The sequence below is a fragment of the Clupea harengus genome, chromosome 7 (genome assembly GCF_900700415.2).
Source record: "Clupea harengus chromosome 7, Ch_v2.0.2, whole genome shotgun sequence".
Classification (NCBI taxonomy): Eukaryota; Metazoa; Chordata; class Actinopteri; order Clupeiformes; family Clupeidae; genus Clupea; species Clupea harengus.
In genome coordinates this window covers 717,782-737,583 of record NC_045158.1, presented here as the reverse complement: position 1 = coordinate 737,583, position 19,802 = coordinate 717,782, and the positions used below count along the sequence as shown (strand labels likewise).

Genomic DNA, 19,802 nt, shown 5'->3' with positions numbered 1-19,802 from the left:
TTGATTATTATTCCATTTTGAAAGCATGTGTGACTAAGGTTTTACTTTAGCTGCGAGGAAGCCTTCAGAGAGATGTATGTAAGACGTATGAATACGTGACGTGTAATGTCTTACCTTAGCTGCGAGGAAGCCTTCTGAGAAGAGCATGATCTCACAGATCTGCTGCAGGTCAGGGACTATAACCACCACAGGGCGGAACAGTGCTTTGACCGACTCAGGCAACTCTGTGCGACCTGCATAGCCTGGGTTCATGGTGATGAAGATGCCCATGCGTTCATCGAGGTTGATCTCCTGGCCCTCAAACTGTCAGACAGCAGACACGCCGCATATATGCCTTATCCTTACATTCATATGCAGACACGCCGCATATCAGCCTTATCCTTACATTCATATGCACAATTCATTTTCTCACAAAATAAAATAACACAAAATAGCTCAAAATAATTTGAAGCAGAAGCCAAGCAAGACTTACATGGAAGCGATCCAGATGTAAAATGAGAGCATTGCGGATTGTCTGAATTTGAGAGGAGATGACTGAGAGCACTGATGCATCAATCCTGTTGAACTCATCAAAGCAGCCCCATGCCCCACACTGAGCAAGACCAGAGAGAATCTTCCCCACCGCCTGGATGAAGAAGAGCAGTGAGGACAGAAGAAAAAATATTTTTTAGAACAGTACAAATGACAAAAATGTGTCATAGAAAACTAAACATACCGGCTCTTTTGTCACAGGGGGAATTGTTTACAACCTTTAGGTCATATCAGTTGAACGCTATTCATGTCAAAGATGCTGTCAGAGACCAATCAACATAATGTCCCATTCATTTAAAGTCAGATTTACAGCTTTTACAAGTGTTTTCAAGCATTTCTCAACAGGCTACTCTACTTTGTAATTATGTGAAAAACCTAAAAAGTAGCGTTGGTAAAAAAATATCGATACAGTGAAGTATCGAATTTTTCGGCACAATATTATATAGATTTAGCTGCACCTAGTATTGCGATATTTATTTATTTAATATTCTGATTTTAATTGTATATTGGTACATACAGTACGTTTACTCATAACATTGCTTCTGAAATCACAAGATGGTGCAAGACCTCGCTCTTCTCTTCCGTCACAGCGGAAATTGCAAGACAAGGGTGTGGCTTTATTTTGGTTTAATAATGGGAGAAATGAATCACAGAGTATCACAGAATTGAATTGCAATACTTCAAATATAAAATACGCAAAATATTTAAAATCGTAATATCCTCGATTTGTGGCCCAGATATTGTGACTGTACCATACTGTTTCTTCTGTGGCAATTCCCACCCCTAATAATAACCATAACTGTATTAGATTATATGGTCTACACCCAGGATCATTTTTCATTGCTATGACACAAACAAGTGTACAAATACACGTTTAGGTCTCCCAACCACAGTGGCTGGTTGAAATTTCACCAGACACTTTTATAATATTTTTTAAATGTAATTTTTATGATTTACTTAATTGCAAATGGTATACATTTATTTATTTATTGCAAATGGCATATACATTAACTCCATTATGGGAACATTATTTTACGGATCATCGAGAAGACAGCGAAGACTGTGTAGGGGTGTGTGTCACTACATCTATTACAATGTACATCTTTAACGCAGGAAAACAACATCCATTTTTAACTATCGATATATGGGAGTGAGTTTGGGAGGTTGGACCAGAGAGTTCCAGGTACTTCTTAATGCGATTGTATATACCTTGGCATCGCAATGGAAGACGTGGAAGGAAAGATATCCACACTAAAATACTAGTACATGGGAGGGCAGGGGAGTTGGAGATGCAACTGAATTTAGCGTTGATTTAGTCCAATTCCATTTATATCCAGACAAGGAGCTGAACGAGGCAAAAGTAGAGAGCAAATGTGGTGTTGATGAACGGAACCATCAGAAGTACTGATGGATGCTGATTTTCTAAGCCAAAGGCTCGAGGGAAAGAACCAGGGGACAGACCTGGCAAGTACCCCTAGATACTGGGAACTGGGAATTGCTTAGGGATTTGCGTATTAGACTTTGATCATACAAATAAAATGTGTACCTAGTCCAAATTTGTGCAGAGTAGTAAACCAATACATTTTTGAATCATCTCACTGCGAAGCACAGCAACTTGCGTCTTAATTTTTAGTTTAGCCATGACATCTCCCAGTGTAGGGATAGCCTCCTCGATAGCTTCTGGGTATAAAAGGTATGAAATAGTATGAAATTTAGGGGGGATTCTGCAGAGCAATGGTCGAAGCCTTCTACATCCCTCACGTCAGTCACGTGACTCAGTACAATATTTTTTATTGCACTTGCATTGTATTTTTTGTCACTGTAATTCGAAGTGATCATTGTCTTTTCTCGCAAAATAAATCTATTTTTACATCATTGTAAACTATAGGGAGGAAAAGTAATTGAGTCGGCCAGTGGTGGTAGCACAGTTCCTAAAGCTGAATGAAATGAATTGGATTCTCCATCTCAGACCACATCGGAACCTTAGTGCAATGGCTTCAATGACATATGCTTTTAGATAAACTTGATAAATCACTTTGTTTTTAATGCGCTTTGTTTTTAATGTCATGCTCCCAGTTGTTGATTTTTCCATCTATTCCAACATATTGTTGCATATTTGTATATAGTTTTGCACAAGGTATTATCTGGATTACGGTTGTTCAATAAACGTATGTTTTTTCATCCCAACTCATTTGTCATTGCTACAACACTACACAAAATGACTCAGTAGATACTGTACACCCTCTCAGACTTCTAGTTTTTGGTATTCCACATAAAAACCTAATCAGGTTTCTGGGTTGAGGATGGCTTAGACATTGTGGGGGAATTATCCTTAAAGTATGGTAAGATTAGTTCTGCATTTCTTACAAAAGTAGAACAAATAAATACAAAAAGCCGCCTCACCATATAATCCATTCCTTCACCACAGTTTGTGACAACACACAGGAGCCCCAGAGCCTTGGCCAGATCTTTGGTGGATTCTGTCTTTCCTGTTCCAGCTGGCCCAGCTGGGGCTCCACCCAGATACATTGACAATGCCTGACAGGCATGGAGGGAAAGTAAATAAATAAAAACAACAAATAACAAATAACAATGATAATAGTAGGACAAACCATGCAGGTTTATGCAGGTTCAGATAACAGGTTGGCCAGACGGACCGTTGAAAAAGGGAAATATAAAAACTGAAATCATTTGCAGATCCAAAGACTGTACCTGAGTAATGGTCAGATAAATACGGTCAGTAAGTGGAGTGATGACCAGCCGTCCATTGAGACCCATATACTCGTAACCATAAGAGAACTGAGCACTGCACTGACGCACAAACAAATCATCTGGTTCCTTATCCCAGTAGAAGCGAAGCTGACTCTCCCACTCAAATTCGCGTGCATCCATTATACTAGACAACATGACAAAATGAATAGGATTATCTTGAATGTTCATCCATTATACTAGACAACATGACAAAATGAATGGGATTATCACAATTTCATCTCTTCATTACCCGAACTGTGAATGTTTTTTTTTTTTTTAAAGAAACTTTACTTTATGGTGACAATGCCATATGTTTTACCTGTCCCGAACGAAACTGTCGACAATGTCCCTTGCATGAACATCAATGATGAGGACAGTATTGATTTTGCGGCGATCATTACTTTTCATGGGCTGAGAGATACGTTTGACCAGATCATCGATCTGTTGGTGCATCTTCTTGGCGTAGTTTTTCAGGGCTTGCTTCTCACCCTTCTTCACCTTATTAAAGACATCCTCTACCTCCCACGTCCACCAAACCTGGTTTCCAGCCAGCACCACCATGCCCTGATAATCCAACATCCAATCAATCCTTCAGAGAAAAAATAACAATGTAATGTTTATTTTGTTAGTAAGACATCTCTTTTTAAAATAATTACTAAAATAAATATATAGATCACATGAGACAACACATAAGCAGGAACAAAAGAATGCTGTTGAACAAGGACATGCATAACTATGTCTTTCCTGTTCAGATATATAGAGGCTGCTATTTTCAAACTCAGGGCCAGATTTACTAACAGAATTGCGCCCACTTCAGGCGTAATTTCTGCGCAAAGTGCGGGTAAAGACATGGAACCGTTTTAACAAAGGCGGCCCACTTGAGTAAAAATGCAGATTGCCCGCTGCTGGGAGGGTATAAGGGAAAGTGGGAGTCTGGCGTAAAGAAATGGGAGGAGATGCGTAAAGTGCGCCTAATTATGTATTCCGTGGTATTTACTAAAACTGCCTGACGAGAGTGCGTCTCCAATTTGCGTGAGAATTCTCCGCCTCATAAAAGCAGGTTTAAACCAGGTCTGTTCCATTTGTAACGAAACATGAGGTGTTTTAGCATGAAATATCAGCTGCTAAATAAAAACTATGTGCAAACGAGAAATTTTACGCAATTCATTTAAAAAAAAAAAAAAAAACGAACATCAGGGTTTTGGGTGGGGATACAGGTGAAAATATAACAGAAATGTTATTTGTTTAAATGTTTATATTTGATATATCATTTAATATGGGCGTATAAAAAAATTGTCCCACCCGCTAGCTGTTCAGCCAGGTCTTACCGAGAATCACCGCTCCATGTAGGGTTTAAACCGTCTTCTTTGCCCTTTTCCCCCCATCGTTCAAGCACACTGAGTACAGCGCTCGTCTTCTGCGTAGGAGTAACGCGTATCTATTCAGGAAAAGTCCTTGTACCTGAAGTACACTAACTAAACTAAGTAAATTGTAGAGACCGAGCCGCATATTCAAGCAGATGGCAGAGCATTCAAGACCACTTTGTTCCCAGAGTAATTCCAAGAATATCAAAAAGCACAATAGGAGGCAGAGCCTTCTGCTATCGAGCCCCCCATTCCTCTTTAGTATCCCATAATCTCGAATAATGCATCAAAAACCCATCAGCTGTCACAACATGCTTAATTTCTTCTTGTTAACCATGTTGCTGTGTTTAGCAGGAGTGGGCTACAAACAGAGTATGTTGTACCGTGAAGGAAGCTTTGCATGCTGTTGTGTATCCGGCTCCCTTGCTATCCTGACTAAAATTTGCATGCACCATGTCGGCCAGCCGTAACTAAACACAATTCATCAAAACTAAACATAAACAAAATTCCCACACACCTTGCCAGACAGCCTCTCCCTTTCCCTCTCCTTCTATATAATATTATGCCAATACTGATACTGATAGAAATGGCCATATTACCTACTGCTAACTGTTTCTTAACTAAATCGATTGTTTCTTCAGTTGTATGTGTATGTCCGTTATTGTGTAGTGGGCCACATAACTGGACGCTGCACAGATGTAACGCAACGTGGTCAAATTCAGTCATATCCTTGAATTTTCGTTCATGTGATTGGCTGAAATTGTAAGAGATACAGTATATGATAGGCTGCAGAGAATGTCATTTTGAACAAAATGCATTTGTGAATCAAACTGCATCAGGAAAGTTTCAGAAATCCACAAATAAATGCATTTTCAAATGTAGGGATGTTCACAAATGGTGAGCGGTTTGTGAATGCATGTTCGTTGGTCTTTAAATACATATTTTACAGCGTTTACATTTGTGATTGGTGTGACATTTACATCTGAATGAGGAAATACATTTGTGATACATTTGTCTGAACTCATCATACTGTTAGCTGGCTAGCTAAACATGTTAACACCAAACCTCCACTTTCTCATATTTGTGACTGGCAGACGTAACGCGTAAAAACGTGAGCATTTCTTGAAATAGTTATATAGATACATATAATTAGTGTCTACTCACTTAATTGACAAGGGTCTGAAGTAGTTTTTAGGTGTATAAATATATGTCAATAATATTGTTTACAATTCTTTCCATTCAAGGAAACATTTGGGCCATCGCTGGCCACTATGATGTCTAGAGGAGCGAGGGCGGGGACGCGCGGTGAGTGTGAGAGAGACTATGAGAGGAACAAACACTGACAGCTTTACGGAAGAAACAGGTTATATAACGCAACATCTAACTGTATCGGTATAAACGCAATTGTCTCATCCTATATCTCGTTTGAAAAATATATCGATGGACCTTATATGCTGATATATCACCCAGCCCTAATTGCTAAATATTAGAGCTGGTATTTCAACAGAGGTAGAACAATGCTCAACCTGCTCTTTTGGTGGCTGTAGTAAAAAATGGCCTCCTTGGTGATGAGTTTGTTTGTTCTCCTCATCTCCAGCAGTACTTTGGTCATCCAGTCCTCCACTCGCCCCTCTGCTGACACAGCCTGTCTCAACGTCATCACCTCTCCTTCGGCTGACACCAGCCCCTTCGCTATAGTCTCTCCGTTGCTCCCCACATCAAATTGGATTGATGCGATGTTGTCATACATCTGTGTGTTTGAGTGTGTGATGGGAAAACAGAAGACGATTGAAGCTGAAATAAATATCACAAGGCACATGTGCATGCACAACATCTAAAGCACTACATCAGAGGGAGGGAACGAGGAGACTTCTTTTTTTTTTTTACAATACAAGACACTAGAGGCAATACAAGACACTAGAGAAGTAGTTAAAGGTGAGGTCTGTGAATGTCAAATTCAACAAATTGCTCCTCACAGTCCTCTAGCTGTCCGTTCCGTGTGTGCACCCCCAAAAATGCAGGTGTTTGTATAATGTTTTCGCTCTGTGAATGGGAAACGAATTTAGAGACTCGGCCAATCAGCCATCCAATATGAATTTCAGGAGCACAGAAGGGAGGGGTGTGGTTTGATTGGCTGTTGAGCTCAAATATGAACAATCCTTCACCAGAATTGCGGGCTGCATCTTTAAGCAGAATGAGACATAATGTGATGGAAAACATCAGTAATTACCTTGATCACGTGCTCTTGTACACAAGCTGGCTCACTACTTCCCAGGATACTGAGCAGCTCGTCATCAGAAATAAAAAAGAATCTAGGAAAGGCATTGCGCTTAGAATCCAGGTAGTCATTAAGACTCTTCTGACATCGTTCCAAGCCGTCACTCAAACTCTGTAGGTCAACCAAGCGATTTGGCACGAGACAGCACTTCTTAATACCTGGGTCCTTCACTGTATCTGTCATAATCTGTTTTGCACAAAAACATTGTACAACATAGACCAACATACGTTAATATTTAGTCTGAGTGGACACACTGCTTGTTAGTGTTCAAGAAATTCATAAAAAAAACTAAACCTTTTTGAGCATTTTGTCAATATTGTCAAACTTCTTGGCCTCTTCAGGAAGTTGGGAACGAATATCTCCTCCAATGAAGATGCTCTCTAAGTACATCCATTTACGTTGCACCAACATCCAGACCTGGAAAAAACAACAATTGAGATTCATACTGGAATTAAAAACCTTTTTCAGCAATACAATTCCCATATTCCCTTGTAGAGCCAGTTTTGTCATGTTTTATATTTTTTGCCATGTTCATAACCTGCTATTTATGTATGAGTGGAGACGGGTTATTAGTCCTTTACAAAGTACCTGTTGCAAAACCAACCTGAAACAACACCTTCCAACTATTTGGCTGCCATTTAGCAAATTCAAGAGATGTGAACACAGTGGCGGTTGCTGCTGCAACACTACAATTTCCTTTTGGGGATCAATAAAGTACTTTATCTGCATCTGTCTGTCTGATGGATCACTTAAAATAAGATGAGCAAGTAGCTTTTCACGTTACCTAGCAGTTGTTGCCAAATAAAAGAGCTTTATCAAATAGTCTTTAATTCAATATAAATGTTATGTTATGAATATCAGCAGTTAGTATCAGGTTAACACTGAATTGTGTATATTTCAATACAATTAAAGAAATGCACAAGCAGCACTCCATGTATTACTGTCCGTGTTACTTGAACAGTATGCTTCTATTTATGCCACTGTCATTCAGTTGCAGAGCTATGCAGCATCAAAATAAAATAAATGGTAATGTCACAACAGAACAATAGAAATATTCCCATAACATACAAATTATACAATTTTATTTTATTATTTGTCATTGCCAAAGTTTTCACAACACCCTAGAGTTGTTTCGTAAATGACCTAGCCCTCTCGTCCCTTGGAAATGTCTCAGTGAATGTTTATTTTAGGAAAACTCTTTTTGACAAACACATCAACATCATTTTGGAGCTAACACCCATCATACCTAATTAAGTGTATAAAGTTAACTAATGTAGCACAGCTGACAACACTAACATTAGCTTGATACAGATAGTCAGCTAGCTAATGTTAGCTGCTTTAACTAGTTTTGTGAGTAGGCTGGATGGAAATTAACTTCTATTCCAGTACATGACAATATTAAGCAATAGGAGTCTGATTAGTCTGTTTACATTATGTACACTTTAGAGCTGTTGCTTCTATTTTCAAATGTATTTCCTCTTGATCAATGAATTGTTCATGATGAACATAGAGTGTAGCAAATAATATCTTGCCCACATTCCAAATAGGCCCTAACTTTACAATCTCAAACGTTGCATCGTTTGCCACGTTTACGGTTGAGATGGTGCACAAGTTCTGAGAACAGCAGGGAATTTTCTACTTTATAAAACACACAAAAAACCTTGTGTCTATGCATGCATGCCCATTGTGGGTTCCATTTGAATTAATGTGAACAACTTATGGGTTTGATCTTGTTCGAACTTGACTATTGAAAAAAGTGACAGCCCTAGAAGCTTTATTTTAATGTCAATTGTGCATTTAACCATCTGCTATGTGGCACCATAAAAAACGACATCTCTTTCTAACTTCTCTGACGAGTGGCCTACTTCAAATGAATTGTGAAAGGGGTGAGTTTGCTCAAAGGGCAGGTTTTACGGCAATACGTCGGGGCCACTGGCCCGATGGTGGAAATGGAAATCGTTTTTTGTTCCAACAGATTGACGACCAAGGCTATAGGCCCTGGTTGACCCGAAGATATCCCTAGCTCACACTGCCTCGATGGTAGAAGATATCCCTAGCTCACACTGCCTCGATGGTAGAAGATATCCCTAGCTCACACTGGCTCGATGGTAGAAATGTGGCTAATGTTAGCCCTAGTGATAGAATATGAGGAGGCTGTTCAAAACTAGCAGTTTCTGCTTGTGGATCTTCAGACAAGGTGCTGTTTATATACACAAAGGCCCTGATTCATTAAGATCTAAACTAATGAGTAGTAAATGGTTTACTCATGCTACCAGATTGCTGCAGTAGTTGCATTAAGAGCTTGCGGGTGGTCAACCAAAAGTAATGATATAAAATGACTTAACGACATTTTGAACAGGTTCACGCTCATGGACAAAATCCATTCTAGTCATCCCCTCTGGCGACCTTTAAGCTAGGAAAAAGGAGCATCCTACGCAGAGGCGTTTTCAATTGGAATGTGTTATCCCACGTCAACCTTCAATTTAAAATAAGATGTCACAGTTTACGAATGAAAATAAATGATCAGACAAACCATATTTTCATGAATATTTAATTATTTTTATGAATAATAAAATGTATAATATTTATTAGTAGTAGTAGTAGGAGTAGTAGTTTTAGTACTACTAGTAGTTGTATTTGATTGTTTTTATAACTTTATACAGTTTCATTTTTTTTTGTGTAATGTTTTTCTAATGTTTTCTCAGTCTGTTAAATATCTGTTAAATACCCTAACTATAACTATACAGTCTATGCTATGCTACCAATGATAGTGAAGCTGTACACTTTTCTAACCCATCAATTATGAGAGGCTGCTGCTAAGTTGACTGAATAGGATATTCTGCATGGCTATTATCAGATGTATGGCCCTGGTGGACGCAAATGTAACAGGCAAATGTGAATGACACAGGCTAGTAAACTGCCGTTAACTGCAGGAAATTACTGAGATTTTTGGGCATTCACAGAGACTTGGCCATTACTGGAAATTGTATGTATGTATAAACAAGATAGATTGATCAATAGATCTATCGATAGATAGATAGATACTGTTTATTATCTGATCATCACCATACACTGACCTCAATGACCTCACTGATGAGTGAGAGGTTCTTCTCCCATTGCTGTACGGTGGCCAGGAAGGGCCCCACGAAGCGGCTTCCAGCCATGCTCTGCAGGTTCATGGCATTGTCATCCAAGTTCTGGAGGATTTCATCAACAGCACCTAGTATGGAGCCGCGCTCCTGTGTGCCTTTGAAGTAGCGCTGCACACTGAACTTCATGTTCTCCCAGGTCTCCACCACCTCTTTCACCCCCTGTGTGAACATAATACATTCTTTTTTTGAAAATTCAGTGACATTTTTTTTTACAAGCACTTCTTTTTACACAGTCCTAAAACATTTCAGTACATTCCATAGTTAATACTTTTGAGTACTATACAGGTGGGCAAAAAGAAGTGCTTTTCACCTTCTCAATGCTGAGCTCTTTGACAGCTGAGGTGACAATGTCTCCAATCACAGTGCCATATTTGTTCAGCTCCATGGCAAACATGTTTTCCAGGGTGAAGGTGTCAGGGTTCATCTCAAAGGTTGTGCCTGCGCGCTCCATCAGCTCCTTCCAATGCCTGTACAGTCAGATTCCGTATGATTCTTATTTTGCAAGTCGATATACAGTTTTACTTTAACACTGTAACAATAATGTGAACTTTTTGCCCAACTCTTCAAACCCCCAAATTACTGCGCTGTTAATATTACATCAGTAAAACTAAATATTATTCAAATAAAGTTGTCAATGAGAAGGACCACAGGCAGATATATGTGGTGCGGCCCTTGCCTTTCTCTAAGGGCCTCGTTTTTCAGGTCCAGCAAAAGTGGCAATGACTCCTTAAACTCTTTCATGCGACCCTCGAGGAAGAAGGCCACAGGCAGAGCCCGCACATCCTTGGGAAGCTTCCGGAGACTTTTGATGAAGCTGTCAACGCCCTCTTGCAAAATCTGAATGTTCAGGTTCACCCACAAAGTCTGAGACCACTCTGTCTTTGCTGCCTTGAAGACAAAAGAGCATACAAACACAAAAAACTTACAGACAAAGACAAATGTTTGTTTTCATTGTTATTTTATATAACTTGCTCAACTATTCTTACTTTCTGGGCTTTGTGGATCTCATATATCTGACGAAGTCCATGCATCTCTCTCTGTACGTTCAAAAGTTCCGGGTACATGGTGATAGGTAGGTCAAACAGCTTCTCAGCATTTGCTAGCTCTTGCCGGCCAGATTCAATCTTGGCTAATTCAGTCTCATATGATCCCATGACCATTAGCCCTTAGACATTTAAGACAAGAAATAGTAGGTTGAATTGACTGCAAAGAAAGAATACTGTGTGTCTGCATGCAGAATGTAAAGTGGGCTTGATCTACCTGTCTCCAGGTCCTCTCCCACTGCTCCAGGGCCATGCATGTTAAAGCTCTCTGCAAAGATGCTGAGCTCCTGTTTGTACTCGTCTATCTGTCCCTTTGTGATCTAAGAAAGGCAGTGAAAAACACAATCCATGTATCATCAACATGCCTGCTCAGTATTAACCTGACTGTTGCAGACAAAATGTGTGTTAAAAAAATGGGAAAACCATGTTATTCGATGCACAAATTGGCGGAACTTTTGTATTGCTAAAAAACATGAGAGAAAATATGACAAAATAAAGAAATGTCTTTTGTGGAGTGATTCAGTCTTTGAATCAAAATAAAACAGCATAGATGAAACTTTAAAACAGACCATGATGGCTCTTCCCTTCTCTTCCATATAACATATTACAGACTACAGACACATCACAGACTAATCTGTCTGGTATGTTTAGGGTGTAAAACAAAGCATCTTTTCTTATAGCTGGATTCCAATGGAACCGTGTCATTACTCAGCAAACACAGGTGTCATAAATGCAGCAATGTACATCAAATTAATTTCGGAGGGATGAAAACACCCAAATCTTTCAGGACAACTGCAAGTGCTTAATTAACTACAGTATCAGTACTGCCTTTGCAAATCCTGACCTGATTACTATTGTGTCTGCATGATTTTGCTTCCACCTTACCGTCTCCCTAATAAGAGCATTAGGAAAACTTCCCTGACTTAAGTTGAACAACGCCTTTCCCTTTTAGGGTTGGCTGGGCTGCTACTTTTTGATCACACTGGGACTTTTGGAGAGCTGCGTTTCTTTGGCCATTTGTTTTGCATCCACTCATTCATACCTCAGCACATTGTGACATATTTAATTGTGTATTTGCCTACATAAATGTGTAAAATGGACATTTTCCTCCCTTGTTTTTAAAGTCTTTGAGCAAGGCCACAACAGCTGGAAAAAAAAGTGTGGGAAACAAGCTTGTAGCTGCGGTAATTGCATTTTGAATGACACTGGTCAACAGGCCATAAGTTCTCCAAAGATTACTAATTACATGTAAAAAATTAAGTTAAGAACATACTCTAACTAGTAGTCTCTGTAGCCATTGATGTCTTCACCTAAGAATAGCAACTGTAGCTATAACTATGCCAAAAATAAGACAATGTTTTCAAAGGCGTTAAATTCCGTCATGACGCGATCTCCCATCAAGTTTGATAAATCTTATCTACGTAACTCTTAGCAGTCGATTCACAGAGTCCCCACCCATAACAGTTCTCTTTCAGAAGGATAAATGCATACAAGAAGGCACAGATAACACATGAGTCACCTCAGCTGGATGTCTTATTACGGGTGCAAGAACTTTGTTGCGACCCTTTAGTTGTGACAATGAAAAAAGGGTATGGATCATTGCTGAACATTAATACAAAGGGGAGGAAACAATGTGGCTTGGACCGATCCATACACTATTCATTCCTATTCCATACACGCTCCATTCAATAAATCCAATATGATGATGATAATGTCATTAAGTAGTAATGGTATGAGTCATACTACTGTATATATCATCAGTAGATAGGTGACACATGATCAAAGAGGGGAAAATGGTTCTTACTTCAGTGAATGTTTTCTTGACTTTTCCCAGGCTACGATCAACTTTTCTGGACTCTGCAACCAGCTCATTCCAGAGCTTTCCTATGCCAGCTGCCTGTTCCAACTCTTCGTCTGAAGCCTAAAATTATGTAATATAATGCATTTTTATCCAATTTTGTAATTAGTTCTTAACATCATGCTGAAATTCAACATCAAATCAAATAAGGGGAAAAATGATAGCAGAAATAATTGACATACCTCTATATTATACATGGTTAGTGTCCTGTACCTCTCCTGGATATCAGTAAATCTCATCTCGACAGCCATTGACATATTTCTAATATCCGCGATTGTGCCCAGGACAAACTTCAGATCTTCCAAGGTATCTGGAGTCCTCTTCAGATTGTCTGACAATTGCTGTCACACAGACAAACAACATTTACAGAGTTTTCCAAGAAGCTCAACTGACTCAACCCTAGTGCGTAAAGTGACTTACCATCAGATGGTTCCGCAGGCTGAGGAGGTCCTCCCTGACAGACTCATTGAGCAATCTCCCGAGTGAAGTGACCCAGGCTTGGGCATTCTCCTGCACAGCGCTCGCCAGTGGCTCCAGGTTAAGCCGCACAATATGTTCATCTTTTACAAATGGCTGCTCTGCCACCTCTTTGCTTATGCGGGAGTAAAACTGAAGTTTCTCATCATACATGACACAGGAGGGACGTTTGGCAGCAAACTTCTCCATGACAATGGCTTTGTCCATCTTCCAGAGAGGGCGGTAGCGCTTCCAGCGGTTGAGGTAACGGCCCACAGAGTTGAGAAGGCGCTGGGCACTCTGTGAGACACCTATAGCCCGTTCAGTCACCAGTGGGTGCTGGCAAATCTCATTGTAGAAACTGAAGACCATAGGCTCATCCTCACCCTCAACACGCTGGGGAGGACACTCAATGCATGTTCCGTGCATCCAGCGCGTGAACCTCTGAAAAGTGCAGCATAGACGGATTAACTCTTAATCCATTTCTGATCAAAAGTTACAAATATGCCACGCTCTATTCTGAGTTAGCTTTGTAGGCTATGAATGAGTAACTATGACATGCCAGTATGTCAGATAAAAGGCAGTATGTCTGTTAAAGAAGTTCCATGGGTCTGAATTACCAGATTCTTTTTTTGTAAAAAATTTGCTTAGAACAAGATATTCCCTTCTAATGTTTAGTCAGCAAGCTTCTGCCTTGAAACCATCAGTAGTGTAAAGAAGCTAAGCCTCCAGAATAATAGCTTAACATGAGAGGGCACATGTTGGGCAGAGTAGGGAGCAGGAGGAGAATAGAATGGAGAGAACTCCTATTAGTCTTTGGTATATCACAGTGGTCACCAATTGGTGAACTCCAGATCGGATCCAGGCCGATAGAGGTTGCTATTCGGACCGCAAAGCTTTTAACAACATTGTGAGATTTGGTCAAGTTTAAAGGAAAGTGCCATACGTAAGGGTTTAAGTGGGAACATTTCTACTTCCAAATGTCTGACTACCTCTGCAATGTAAAGGGTGTTTTCTGATAAAGTGGCATAGTGGCCTGTTTTACAATGCTGCTAAGGACTTAGGGCCGTATTCTCCCATGCGATTAAGAAAAACGAAAGCCCACAGCTACACACTTTTTGGTCTAAGCGTACTCTCCTCTTGACTTAAATCTGTGTTTCTCATGTAAACACCATTTGCGTGTATTCTGCCCTTTTCAGGTACGTACTTGCGAGGGCTGTAGTACGCCAAGTGTCACTACAAGGCAAAACACTGTATTGGGTTTGAAGTCGGCAGTTCAGCTCTTTTATTCAGAGACACAGTTATCTTTATTTTCAGTGGCGGGCTGGATTTGGCCCGTGGGCCGGGAGTTTGAGACCCCTGATATAGAAAGACAGCTGTGCCAAAGGAAGTCAAATGTATTTAATGGTCACTTGTTCTGCGCCAAACCCAAATAGTTCAAAACAAGTGATCCCGTCTAATGGGGATTTGCCATTATCTTCCTTGAATTTAAGTTCATTATACAGGCCACTTTAGGTCCAGTTGCAACCACTGGAAAGAAACGTGAGCTACAGGCACCATATATGAATGTTTTGGTATTTTATGAAGTTCTCAGTCTACTGCACTTCAAGTAGCCTATTCAACTGCCAAGAAAAAACAACTTAATAAGAAAATCGGCTTAAAACAGACCCACTCAACTGAAAAAGGAAAATGCATATAAAATGTGCTTAATTTGCTCATAGCTGTAAAAACAGATAACGTTGCATTAACTGAGACTTTGGAAGTTTCAAGCTTTTACCTTAGTGCTTTCCACACAGTCCCGGACACACTGCATGATCAGTTTATACACTTCATTGCTTTTAGGGTGAAGCATAATCTCTGGGGCAGAGAGGATTGTTTCAATTTGGAATAGAGGCGTGTTACCAAGTAAAGCTGTGTTGAACATCTGGATATTCCTGGAGGAAAAAAGGGGAGAAGTTAAGTCAAGACAGACAAATAAACAAAAAACAAATACACACACACATCATGTGTCATGTCGTCCATTATATATAATCTTTTTAGGTTGTACTGCACCCCGAAGTGCATGATCTTCTGATGCCACAACGCTGAGGAGTCCAATATCCCGCTTGTAACCAAAGTTTCCACACTTGCGTTATCTTCATTTGCACGCAGATGAGATTTGTAACATGTTGCTTCTCTATGTACTTCGGTCAGTCCACTAATTTGTCACAATTTGTCTTTAATACGGTCCAAAACCTGGGACTACTTCATAGGGGTGCAAATATCAGGAGTGAACTGACATTCTAAAGTGTCACAAGGTGTCGTGGTATAAAAAAAGCCTATATGCTCCCAAAACATGAAAATGCTATTTAAGAAAGCTGCCAAATGTGGCCATCCCTTGGTAATTAAACATGCAAGCCATGCTCTTTCTAAACGTATCTATTGCCTGCATATTTGAATGACATCCTTAGAAGCAGATGTTCTATTCACTGACACTACTGAGGACGTGGTGAGGGCTTTGGAAAGGTGGAGCGCAGACGGAAGCTTCAGAAGAGGACAAATCGGGATTGGATCAAATCTGTTTTCTCATTGTCTATTCGCATACTGTTTAATGGGAATGGACTTCGTGACAATAAGATATACTTAAATACAACAGAATATATTTAACTCATTATTTTGTTTCGGGTAGGAGTGGAGGTGACATCTGCCGACATTGCCCCCTTTCCTACACCCCTGGGTAGGGGTGTGTGTCCCAGTTAGAGAGAAAGAGAGAGTGCTACACCATTCTTCTCTGTTAAAATGTGGTTGGTTTTAAACACACCCAGATGGCAATCTTACACATATGCCAGCCCTACTCACCAGCCACAACAACCCAGCCCTTATTAAAGAACAAGTCTTTCTGGTCTCATCAGCAGCAGCCACAGGGTCAAATGAATACATAAATAATAGCTTCAAAGAAAAACTGTTGAAGATTGATATAGGAAGTCAGATCCTGCATATTTAGAACGCTCCCCTAGTAGTGTATATCCCACACTATAGCCTGTGACCTGAGGCCTTGAAGTAAGACGCCTGAACAAGAAGGTTAGAAGCAAGCTCACCACTAAACAGCACAGCTAACTTTAATCAGCATTTCATTGAAAGTTAGAAGCAAGCTCACCACTAAACAGCACAGCTAACTTTAATCAGCATTTCATTGAAAGTTAGAAGCAAGCTCCCACTAAACAGCACAGCTAACTTTAATCAGCATTTCATTGAAAGTGACAAAATCATTACAACGCTTCAAATCTGACCTACAGCCATGTCTACTGTCATTCATTTGGGATCAAATATCCAGAAATAAACCATGGAAATGGTACTTTTGTGAGGTTTAAAAGTACAAGCTCTCCATAGTGTTGTATAATAATGCAGCTCCAGGGCATTTCTTCTGTAAAACAAAAGAAAAATGAATCCTGACTGAACTTACCAGAGCACCATCTTGATAAGGGAGTTGACGACCTTCCGCTCCCAGTATGCGTAATACTGGGCCATGCGTGTAGCCTTGCCACTATTGGTCTGCATGATAAGACTCTCCATCTTAGTGAGCAGAGGGCCTATGGCTGTGTATCTCCTGCCCAGCATGTTTTCATCCTTGGCCCGCTCTCTTTCAATCTTCTCAAAGAATTCCTTCACCCCTAAAATAAACCAAAACATGTCAATCAAGCACAAACACATACAAACTGTACATTATACTGAAACAGAGGTGGCCTGCCTGGTTTGTTAATCACTTTTTTCAAGTCGAGACTCACTTTACGATAACAATTACAGTCTTTCACAGAACAAAAAGAGTGTCGTTAAACCAGAAGCTGGTAAAATGACAACATGTCTACATGACCAGACGCTGGAAAAAAAAACATCTGTCCAAAGAACAAAGAACTTTAGTTGAGAGACTAGAGCTGATCTGGGACTTTTGAATAATTGGGCCATACAATTGCAGTATTGAAACTGAGCCAGATGAGAAACTCCCTCATCCATTCAAATGTATGTTCCTTTTTTGCTTGGTTGGGTTCTTTCATATTTATAAATAAGGATCTATTTCAGGCAACTGGAAGCGTTCAGCTGAAGACTTGTCTAACCTAATAAAACCGTCTGATGTTAGATATTATGAGCAAAAAAAGCCTGTGGCAAACATTAGTTAGTTACAACTTCACAGTGCACCCGTAGCATGTCATATTAGCCTAATAAAAGCGTCTGATGTCAGATGTCATATTAACCTAATAAAAGCATCTTATGTCAGATGTCATTGTAACCTAATAAAAGCATCTTATGTCAGATGTTATAAGCAACTTCACAGTGCACCCACAGCATGCTGGGCTTTCATACGGCTTAGTAAGGTGGGCTGCCTGCTGAACGTTGTGTTAAGAAGCACATCATCAACCACATCCAAATAAGCATTACATATGCAGCAGATCCACTAGCCTGCATTACAATGTTAATCATTGGACATCAGTTGGCAGTTTAAACTGAGGTGGAAAAGTTACATTTTACCAGTATGTAGTCCAAAGCACATTATTTTACCCAAAGATGAATTTGCATACCAATGGCATACAAGAATAGCATTTTGCAATACAGAGGGTACAGAAGATCTATTCGCCTACATCCTGAAAGAGTATTAAATCAAAATGTTCAACCTGGTAGATCTCCAGTTTTGTCAGGGGCTGGGAATTTGAAGAGGTTTGCCGTCTCCACGGAGAGCAGTTTTGCATCTATGTCCCTTTCATTCTTCTGAATTTGGTTAACAAGTGACTCAAATTTGGAGGTCGCTTGGGTGCCACGATAAATAAATTCAGAGATACCTGGGGAAAAAAATAGATTACTGTCAGGATAGGAAATCCAATGAAATCCAAAGAAGACAAGTACATTTTTTAGTTACACGAGAAAAGATGTTAAATTCCATTAGCTACTGCTTGGGGACTTCCCACAATGTCCAAACCTCTCGCTGGCACACGCAAGAACACATACTGAACAGCCTACCCTAAGTATTATACCCCAACAGGGGGCACCACAACCGTGATACCGATACTTAACAATATCAAGACTAACACAGAAATGCGCAGGCATTTGACAACCTTTTAATAGTTCATGCATACAGAAACATCAAAATCGATGATTTGTACTGATGCAATGCTATGGTAATATGGTCGAAGCAAAATATAACTACCCAGAGCATTCCAATTCAGCCGTTTGAATCCAGGACGCATTACCCTCCGGAGGTCAAGGATTTGCTCTGACAGTAGATTAAACTCTGCATCATTCAGAGAATCCATCAGTGAATGGTAGCGGTTCACTACGCTCTTCAAGCCATCCACATACCTGGAAATATAGCATAAATCCAGATAAGATTAGTGCACTCACACATTCACATACTGACAAACATAAACATGGCACCCTCCTTTGGGCGAGGTGGCTATTTGGCATGCTAGTTTGCATGCCTCAATTAGTCATATTGAAATTCAATGGCATTAAATATTTTATTGGAAGTCTAAAAAGGAGGAGTGGAAGTTGCAATGATACTATTACAATATTTGGGCCATGATACAATATTATTGATTCATTTTATGATACAGCAAGTATAGAACCTACATCGTTTTTTGGACACGAGAGCACAAAAAGCAAAAAGAGCTAGAAAAAAGCCATTGTTACTTTAACAAAATATCATTGCATACATGTTGCAAAAAGAAACACATTAACAACACAGGCATCCTTTAGTTAAAGGTAAACCCTAACAGTACCAATAACTAAACCAATAAACAAAACCTATAGGCCTAATGAGTACCAAAGTCTGTGGGTGGGAATTGTAGTGAGAGTATCTTCTATACTATAGAAGATACTGTCACTTACAATTCCCACCGACAGACATTGGTACTCATTAGGCCTATAGGTTTTGTAGAATCTATAGTGTACTAATTTAGTGAAACGTACATCTTTATTTTCAACCTCAAACAGCCACGAATCAATTTAATGATTATAGATGTCAACAAAATGTAGAAATGCACAGTGGTGAATATTAGAGTTAATAATAATCAAACCAGTGTAACATTGATCTCAGGTACTGAGTTGACAGCTTAACTGTAAGGACTACATGCAGGCTGTGCAGTTTGTCACAACTAACCTCTATTCAGTACCTCCAGGCTTTCACGATGTCATAACTGAACGTGTCAACTACTTGGAACAAGGAGCTTGTGCTCATACATTTATGGGAGGATTTATGAATGCATAATTGTGTAGGGAAGTGAATAAGTCCTGTTTTATAAATAAATGGAAGCAAACATAAGTTTCTGTTTAGTTCATAAGATGAGCTTTAGTGGCGAATCCAAGCAGTGTTTTATAAATTAGGCCCCACAAGAGGCAAAC

General features: G+C 39.8%; 1 protein-coding gene across 1 annotated transcript in view; it reads right to left on the bottom strand.

Moving 5' to 3' along the window:
• dnah10 (dynein axonemal heavy chain 10) overlaps window positions 1-19,802 on the bottom strand; it is an 83,560-nt gene that overhangs the window by 47,838 nt on the left and 15,920 nt on the right. Inside the window, 20 exon segments of the mRNA XM_042708187.1 lie at window positions 115-303; window positions 473-625; window positions 2,935-3,069; window positions 3,244-3,427; window positions 3,602-3,871; window positions 6,173-6,396; window positions 6,877-7,110; window positions 7,219-7,341; window positions 10,002-10,235; window positions 10,387-10,543; window positions 10,753-10,964; window positions 11,063-11,241; window positions 11,337-11,439; window positions 12,924-13,040; window positions 13,160-13,318; window positions 13,398-13,877; window positions 15,211-15,367; window positions 16,876-17,083; window positions 18,080-18,244; window positions 18,610-18,761. Coding sequence (XP_042564121.1) covers window positions 115-303; window positions 473-625; window positions 2,935-3,069; window positions 3,244-3,427; window positions 3,602-3,871; window positions 6,173-6,396; window positions 6,877-7,110; window positions 7,219-7,341; window positions 10,002-10,235; window positions 10,387-10,543; window positions 10,753-10,964; window positions 11,063-11,241; window positions 11,337-11,439; window positions 12,924-13,040; window positions 13,160-13,318; window positions 13,398-13,877; window positions 15,211-15,367; window positions 16,876-17,083; window positions 18,080-18,244; window positions 18,610-18,761 — 3,835 coding nt within the window.